Here is a 7,285-nt window from a genome sequence, read left to right on the forward strand (position 1 = left end):
GTTTCTGTGGATTTGTTTCTCTAAGGTACCCAGACTAACACAACCAGGGAGATAGACTGTCCTTAGAATCAGCAACCATCTGGAATTCCGAGGACAGCATTTTTCCCAGGACCGAGTTCAGAAATGTAAGGAAAGGAGGAGGGATGAAAATGGGAAACACAGGGAAGAAGCGGAATCAGCACTGGCACCTTGTGGGGTTTGCAACCAATGACAGGAAACAAAATGTGTATGAATTGTTGATGGAAAACGGATTTGCTCTGTAACTCTTTATCCCACTCACAATATAAACATCAAAACATATATCTGTATAGATAACAGATATATTTTAAAAGCCTCTCCCAAGTTAGTCGTGCGTAACTTTCGTTGCAGAAGCAGCAGTAAGGGACACGGGGTGACACAAGAGTCCAGGTAGAGGTGATGTTCTTCTGTTGGCGCCCGAGGGTGCCTGCAGACCTAGATGTTTGCTTAGGTCAGATCCCCAGGCCTTGGGAGCAGCTACCAAGGGGTAGTGTGCGGTGGGGAGGGCTGGTGTTTCTGGCTTGCTCACGTCCCTGGATGGTGAGGACACGGACAGCCAGGAGAACAAACAAATCCATCTTGGAAGAAGTGCAGCCGGAATACAGGGTGGTGCAACTTGTTTCTCGACCTTTTGAGAGACATGTTCCCGGAGGACATCAAGGAGAGGGTCAGTGACAAAGAGCTGGACCCTCAAGGACCTGGAGCGACACAGACGGATGGACCCAGTGGCTGCAAGAACAGGCTCAAACACAGCAAGAATGGTGAGGCTGGCACAGGACCGGGCAGTGTTTGGTTCTGTGGTCCATGGGGTTGCTACCAGTTAGAACCAAGTCAACGCCATCCAATCCCAACAAGCACCAGAGAACACCCCCCCACACCCCCGGTGATGAGGCTGTCGTCCTTAAGAGACCACACACATGAGGTCACACCCTGCAAACGTCTCCAGAAGGGCTGGGAAGATGTGAAAGGCTGACACTGTGAAGGGAAGGAGGCAGCAGCGAACAGCATCCCCGGAGCCAAGACCATTGCCTGGCACATAGTAGGTTCTCAAGGAACCAATGAATGGACTATTTAACAGACAGTCACGCACCCTGGTCTGTGGCTTGGGTTGCAGGGACTTTTTTTTTTTTTTACTTTTTTTTGGGGGGTTTTCATTTCTAACCAGCAATAGAAAACCCAGAAGCCCTAAACCACTCTGGGTGGGGACGAGCTTTTTAAGTCCCTTTTTTTTGGGGGGTGGGGGCGGGCGGGGGGCATCCTTTGCTCGACGGTGTCCCAGCATAGCTCAGTTCCTGGAGAGTTGAACGGTGCTCTCCTCCCAGAAAACTGTGGACCGCTTCACGCATGGGCATGTCTTCCTTGGCTCAGGGTCAGGCGAATCGTCTCTGCGTGGTTCTCCTCTGGGTCCGCACGCTGTGGTTTTCATTTTCAAACCCCCAAGGAAACAAAAGAGGACCTCGCCCGCGCAGCTCGACTGCAGCGTTACCCACTACGGCCGAGCGATGGGAACCACAGGCTAACGGACACACCGACTGCGGCCCGCGCACACAATGGACCACCACGTAACCGGACAGAACCGAGATGCACCCAGGAAACGTCTCACAGCGTCTAGGACCCCGGGCGACGTCACGTAGAGCCGGCTGGTGCTTTCCAACCGCCGATCTCAAGGTGAACATCCTGCCCGATCACCCCCGCATCACCAGGGCGCAGGCCATTGAGAATTTGGTCTTTAAAAATCTCTCGGCCTTGCATTCCGGCCTCCTGTGGCCCTTAGGTGCCATCGAGTTAGTTCGGATCCAGAGCGAACCGGGCCCGGTCCTGCGCCGTCCCCCAGTGGAGCTCATTGTTGCAGCCACCGTGTCCATGCCTCTTGAGGAAGGCCTTCCTCTCGGTCGCTGCCCCTCCACTTTAGCAAGCGGGTCTCGGTTGGCCAACAACCTTGTTAGGAACAGCGTTGGTGGAACCTGGCCCTGCACATGAACCCACAGGAACCGAAGCACTACTGGAACTGGGTCACAATGACAGCTCTGACCGGAGCCCATTCCAGATGCCAACTCACTGCCAGGGAGCTGTGGTGGTGTCGTGGGTTAGGGAACGGCACTGGGTTACCAACCGCCAGGTCCGCAGTTAGAAGCCAGCCGCGGCTCTGGGAGAAAGAGGAGGCTGTCCCAGACAGTCATCAGTGTTCCCCTTAAATCGTTTCAGGTTTTGGGGGAGGGGCCGGCGTCTCTTTTGTACTGACTGGTATAGCACGTGCACGTTGGACTGCTAGCCCCAAAGCCGGCAGTTTGAAACCACCAGCCACTCCTCAGGAGAAAGCCAGGGCTTTCTACTCCCACAAGGACGCACAGCCTCGGAAAGCCATGGGGGCCTGTCCACCCTGTCCTATAGGGTCGCTGTGAGTCGGCATGGGCTTGGTGGCAGTGAGCATAGATGTGTTGACCACTACCAGTTGCCATTAAGTTGATTCCGACTCGGGGCGACCCTGCTGTGTGCCAGAGTACAAAGGTGCTCCTTCGGGTTTCCAAGGATCGATTTTACAGAAGTCGGTCGCCAGGGCTTCCTCCGGAAGCACCTTTGAGTGCGCTCCAACTTCCAGCCTTTCGGTCAGCCACCAAGCCCACTGACCATTCGCCTAGGCCACCAGGAAGGGGGTGACAAGCCGGCTCCTCATTTTTGCCCTGGTTAGTTCTGTCTGAGCCCGGACCGGGAGAGTCTGCAGCTCAAAGGGAGGGGGTGGGCCCTGGGGAGGGGAGTGGAGAACAAGCAGGTTCTGAAGCTCCATCATGGATCTCTTAGCCTTGGCGATTCCAGATCAAAGAGGCCTTGTCGAGCCTGCCCTATGGTCCTTTCTGCCACCCTCTCCAGACCCCTCGCAGAGGCAGGCCCATCCAGACCGACGCCAGGCTTGGTCTGAGAGAGGGGGCAGCCTGTTTTTATCCTGACCCCGCCAGGGTAATAGCAGCTCTGCTTCTAGTGTGTCAGGCCAGAAACCCGGGTCCTTTCTTCTCTCTTGGACTCCTCTTGGTGTGACTTGCAGGAAGTGTCCAGAATCCCATCTCTTCCCAGCTCCATTCTTGTCCTAGTCCCAGCACGGTCACCTCTCCCTGGGACCTTGTTGCTGTCCTTACCCCATCACAGCCTGGTCTCGACAGAGAGCATCGGAGACCAAACCCACATCAAGTTGAATTCAGCTCCTCACCGGCCTCGAGGACAGAGGAGGACTCCCAGAGGGTTTCTGTACAGAAGCCGATTGTCCTGTGGAGCCGTGGTGGATTTGAACTGTCAACCTTTTGGCCAGCAGCCAAGTCCATCACCACTGCATCACCAGGTAGATCCCGTCAAGAAGTGCCATCTAGCCTTGTCCTCCTTCTACTGGGAACCCTCCAGTGGCAGGTGCCCTTTCGTGACCTACTCCAACTAAACCCACCACCGTCAAGACGATTCGACTCACAGCGACCCTACAGGACAAAGGAGAACTGTCCCTGTGCATGTCCCAGATGGTCAATCTTTATGGGAGTCTGTAGCTTCATCTTCACTCCCTCAGAGGCTTGGTGGGTTTGAGCCACTGACTTTAGGGTTTGTAACTCGAGCCCTCTTCAATCAATCCCACCTCCACCACCCACCTGCTCCGAGTGAGACATGCAGGCAGTTTTGTTTTTTATTGGTCAAGAACTTTTACAAAACACACACACACAGCCACACACACAATCACCACACCCAAGCTCACACAGGACACCCACCCCAGTCCCCGGGAAGCCATCCTGCAGCCCCGCCTGGACTCCTGCCCATGGGAGAAACGGCATCCTATCCCTGCTCCAAGCTCCCTGAGGTGCCAGTCTTGCCCCAGTGTCCCAGCTGGACAGGATGAAGACCATCTTCTGGTTGAAGCTTCCCTTCTCCCATGGGCCGCCTGAGCGGTCCAGGGTCCCAGTGTGAGCGGTGGGACAGGGGGCAGACTCAGCTCTGTGGTGGGAGGAGACTGGGTGGTGGGGCCAGACTGCATCCTCAGGGAGGAGACCACCAGGCCCGATGCAGGCAGTTGTCCTCGGATCCTACAGCCAGGGCAGCTGAGGGAAAGGCACGGCCAGCACTATACAGGTTTGCCCAGGCTGCCTTCTGTGACCGCCTTCGTGGCCTGCTCAGGTATGCGGCCTGGCTCAGTGAGGATACAGGTAGACGTGCTCAGCTGGCGGAGAGCGCTCAGGACCGCTGGCAGGAAGAGAGAGCAGGGGGTGATGGGAGATTAGCCCTCCATCTGGAGGGAGGGCCCCACCCCCTACCCTTGGAGGCTGAACACAAAGGAAGGGTGGTCCAGTGGGGGTGTTGGGGGTGGGGGTGGGGCTTGTTGGCAAGATTATCTGTCCCTCCCAGGACCTCGGTCTGTGGCCATCCCAGTGGCGGCCAGAGGACATAGTCACTCATTACCAGGGAGTCCATTTCGATTTGTAGAGACCCTATAGGACAGGGTAGAACTGTCCCTGTGGATTTCCGTGACTGTAATGATGGTAATGCTTCTTTCTCCCTTGGAGTGACTGGTGGTTTCAAACTGCTGACCTTGTAGTTAGCAGCCCAATGCATAAACCATTACACCACCCATAACCCAGGGCTCCAGGAGGGTATGGTGGCATGGGCTAGACAGGCGTTGGGGCCTGAGCTGGGAACCTGCAGGGGGGAGGCGCACATACTTGGTCGGAGCGTGGGCAGGGAGCAGTGCTGGTCCAGCCAGGCCAGCGAGGTCTGGCGGAGACTCTGCAGACTAGCCGTGGACACCATCCCGTTGAAAGATTCGAACAGAGGCCGGATGAGGATGCTGAACTGGGTACCCTCGTCAAGGAGCAGGCCTGTGGCCCATCAGCAGCCCACCCACTTCATAAGTCACCCGACACCCACCCCAACCTTGGGGAGGGGCCAGGACAGGGTAGAACTGCCACTGAACTTCTGAGGCTGAAAACCCGTCTTTCTCCCCAAGGAGCTGCTGGTGGTTTCAAACTGCCCATCTGTCACAGCTCAACGGGGACCCACTACACCACCAGGGAGGGGCCAGCGGCTCTCTGACCTGGAAGCCTGGGCTCTGTGCTCTCTCCTCTGGGCCTGCCCTCCTGTCCCCCACTGCCTCTGAGAGGATACCACCCAGAACTTCCAGTTGTGCAGCGTGCGGGTGCGGACGTAGTTGTCAAACATGTCCCTCATCTGGTCGAAGCGCTGGTGTGTGATCGGCACTCCGGTGGCGGGCAGCTGCTGCTGGCATTGGCTGGGGGCAGGGCAGGGTCAGGGGCTGGAGCCCAGCGGCCAGTGGGGGGCAGGGGGTGGGGTGGGCCTGGCCCTGCACCCGCCTCCCAGGCCTACTTAATGGCGGCATTCAGTTCCTCGATCTGGTCTCGCAGCTGCTGGGCCTCCTCCTGCAGCACCGCCCGCTCCTGCTGCAGCATGGCTATGTACTCAGCCGTCTTCTGCAGCGTGGTGGCTTTGCTGACCTGCAGGCACCGGCCATGAGGCACAGGGTCTGAGCGCCGGTGCTCCCTGAAGACCCATAGGGGCCCTGGAGGGAGGGGGGTGGGCTCACCTTGATGCTGGGCTGCATACTGAGCGTGCTCACCAGCCCATGCAAGGTGTCGAAGCCCAGCTTGATGTTGAAGCGCCGCTTCTGCTCCGCGGAGATGTGTGTGACACGCCGGCTCTCCGACTTGGGGGAGACCAGGTCGGGCGATGAGCCTGAGCCCAGGGTGAGCTTGGGGGCGGCAAAGGGCTCTTGGGGTCGGAGGAGGGCGCCCACCTTGCTGCTGTCAGGACGCCCCCGGCTGAGGGTGGGTGGAGATGGAGAGACGCAGATGCTTGGGCCTGGGATGGAGCCAAGCTCCCCAGAGAGCCGCCGTTCACCACCTGTGGCAGGGACGGAGAGAGGGACAGACAGACCAACCTCGGAGAGGGTGCCACCGCTTGGTCCATCTTCCCCTTCCACCTCGAGGATCCCCCAACCCCGGCTGCAGCCCCTCCTCCTTACCACTGGGTGCTGGTGGGGAGAGCCGCTCCGCTTTGGGGACAATCAGGGGCCCGGGAGGGGCCGGGGTGGCTGGGCCCAGAGATGGCCGGGGCGGGGTGGGAGTCCGAATTGGGGGCAAGAAGGTACAGGGGAACTCGGGGAGTGTCTCCTGCTGGGGTGGAGAAGGGAGATGAGTTGGGGTGAAGCTCCTGGGCTCACCTGGACATCCCGGTGCCCCCCATCTTACCGGGGACCCTGTGGGCAGGAGGAGGCTGCTGGACATGCGTGGTGGGTCCAGAGCTTGCTCAGGCTTTGCTGTGGATGGACAAAACTGTGAGGGCCCTGGGGCTGGCACCAACAGTCTTGTCCCCAAGATCCATCCCTCTCCATCCCTCTGGGACTACGGCCCATGTTTGCAGTTTGTCCCCACCATCCCCACCCTGAGTCTCCCCACTGGCCTTCCCCCCTTTCCTACCCATCTCACCTGCTGTCAGTAGCTGGGTGAGGCAGGGGTTGGGGCCTCCACTGGTGGCAGTAGGGCTGGCCGTGGCTGGGACCAAAGTGGTGGGGCTGGGCTTCCGCACTCGAGGGCATGGGGTGGGGGGCTTGCCCCTGGGTCGGATGCCCCGGGGCATGGCAAAAGCAGTCCCCAAAGCAGGCTCGGGATACCTGGAGGGTAGCAGGTCTATAGGGAACGGGGCTGGGGCAGGGCCTGAGTCTGGCTTGGAGCTGGGCAGGAAAGTGGGGGAAGGGGAGAGGGTGGGCAAGCCTGTGACAGAAGGGGCCACGGAGAATGGAAACCTGGGAGAGAAGAGGGGCTCTTCTGGAAGCAGTGTAGGGGGTGGAGCCATGGGAGGGTAGTGGGGTGGAGGGTAGGGCTCCAGGCCTGGCACCTTGACTGCAGCCGAGTAGGGGAGTGGGTAGGATGGGGGTGAAGGTGGGGATGGGAGCTTGGGCTTGTGGTCTTCAGGAAGGAGGAAATCAGGGCTCAGGTAGGCACTGGAGTCCAAGGGGCTAGGGCAGCTGTTCTGCACCTGAGTGGAAGGATACAGACAGATACTCAGAGAGAAAGAAGAGGGCTAGACCTGCCAGGCATGCTGGCAGCTCCCTGCCTGGCTCAGTTCAAGACTGAGCGCTGGGGAGAAAGAAGATGCCTCCTAGCGCGTGCGCGCACACACACATTTATAGACAAATCAGGTGTGAGAAAGAACATCAGTCTTCCTGCTCATCCATTCATCCATCAACCCATCCACTGACTCCTCCATCCCTCCTCCATCTGCTCAC

The 7,285-nt window shown here is 58.7% G+C and overlaps 1 protein-coding gene across 2 annotated transcripts in view; it reads right to left on the reverse strand.

Annotated features, from left to right (window-relative positions):
- Positions 1-3,691: 3,691 nt before the first annotated feature.
- MLXIPL (MLX interacting protein like) overlaps positions 3,692-7,285 on the reverse strand; it is a 20,184-nt gene continuing 16,590 nt past the window's right edge. Inside the window, exons 9-17 of one of the 2 annotated variants that reach the window (XM_004705625.2) lie at positions 6,486-7,035; positions 6,249-6,316; positions 6,023-6,173; positions 5,795-5,901; positions 5,585-5,704; positions 5,368-5,495; positions 5,149-5,272; positions 4,707-4,836; positions 3,692-4,230 (exon numbers count right to left, since the gene is read on the reverse strand). In XM_004705625.2, coding sequence (XP_004705682.1) covers positions 4,112-4,230; positions 4,707-4,836; positions 5,149-5,272; positions 5,368-5,495; positions 5,585-5,704; positions 5,795-5,901; positions 6,023-6,173; positions 6,249-6,316; positions 6,486-7,035 — 1,497 coding nt within the window. In that variant the 3' untranslated portion in view covers positions 3,692-4,111. Of the gene's footprint in view, positions 4,231-4,706; positions 4,837-5,148; positions 5,273-5,367; positions 5,496-5,584; positions 5,902-6,022; positions 6,174-6,248; positions 6,317-6,485; positions 7,036-7,285 lie in introns of both variants that reach the window. The other variant, XM_045285919.1, reaches the window with a different exon arrangement.

The sequence above is a fragment of the Echinops telfairi genome, unplaced genomic scaffold (assembly GCF_000313985.2).
Source record: "Echinops telfairi isolate 266 unplaced genomic scaffold, ASM31398v2 ScPeMD7_5;HRSCAF=22, whole genome shotgun sequence".
Taxonomy (NCBI): Eukaryota; Metazoa; Chordata; class Mammalia; order Afrosoricida; family Tenrecidae; genus Echinops; species Echinops telfairi.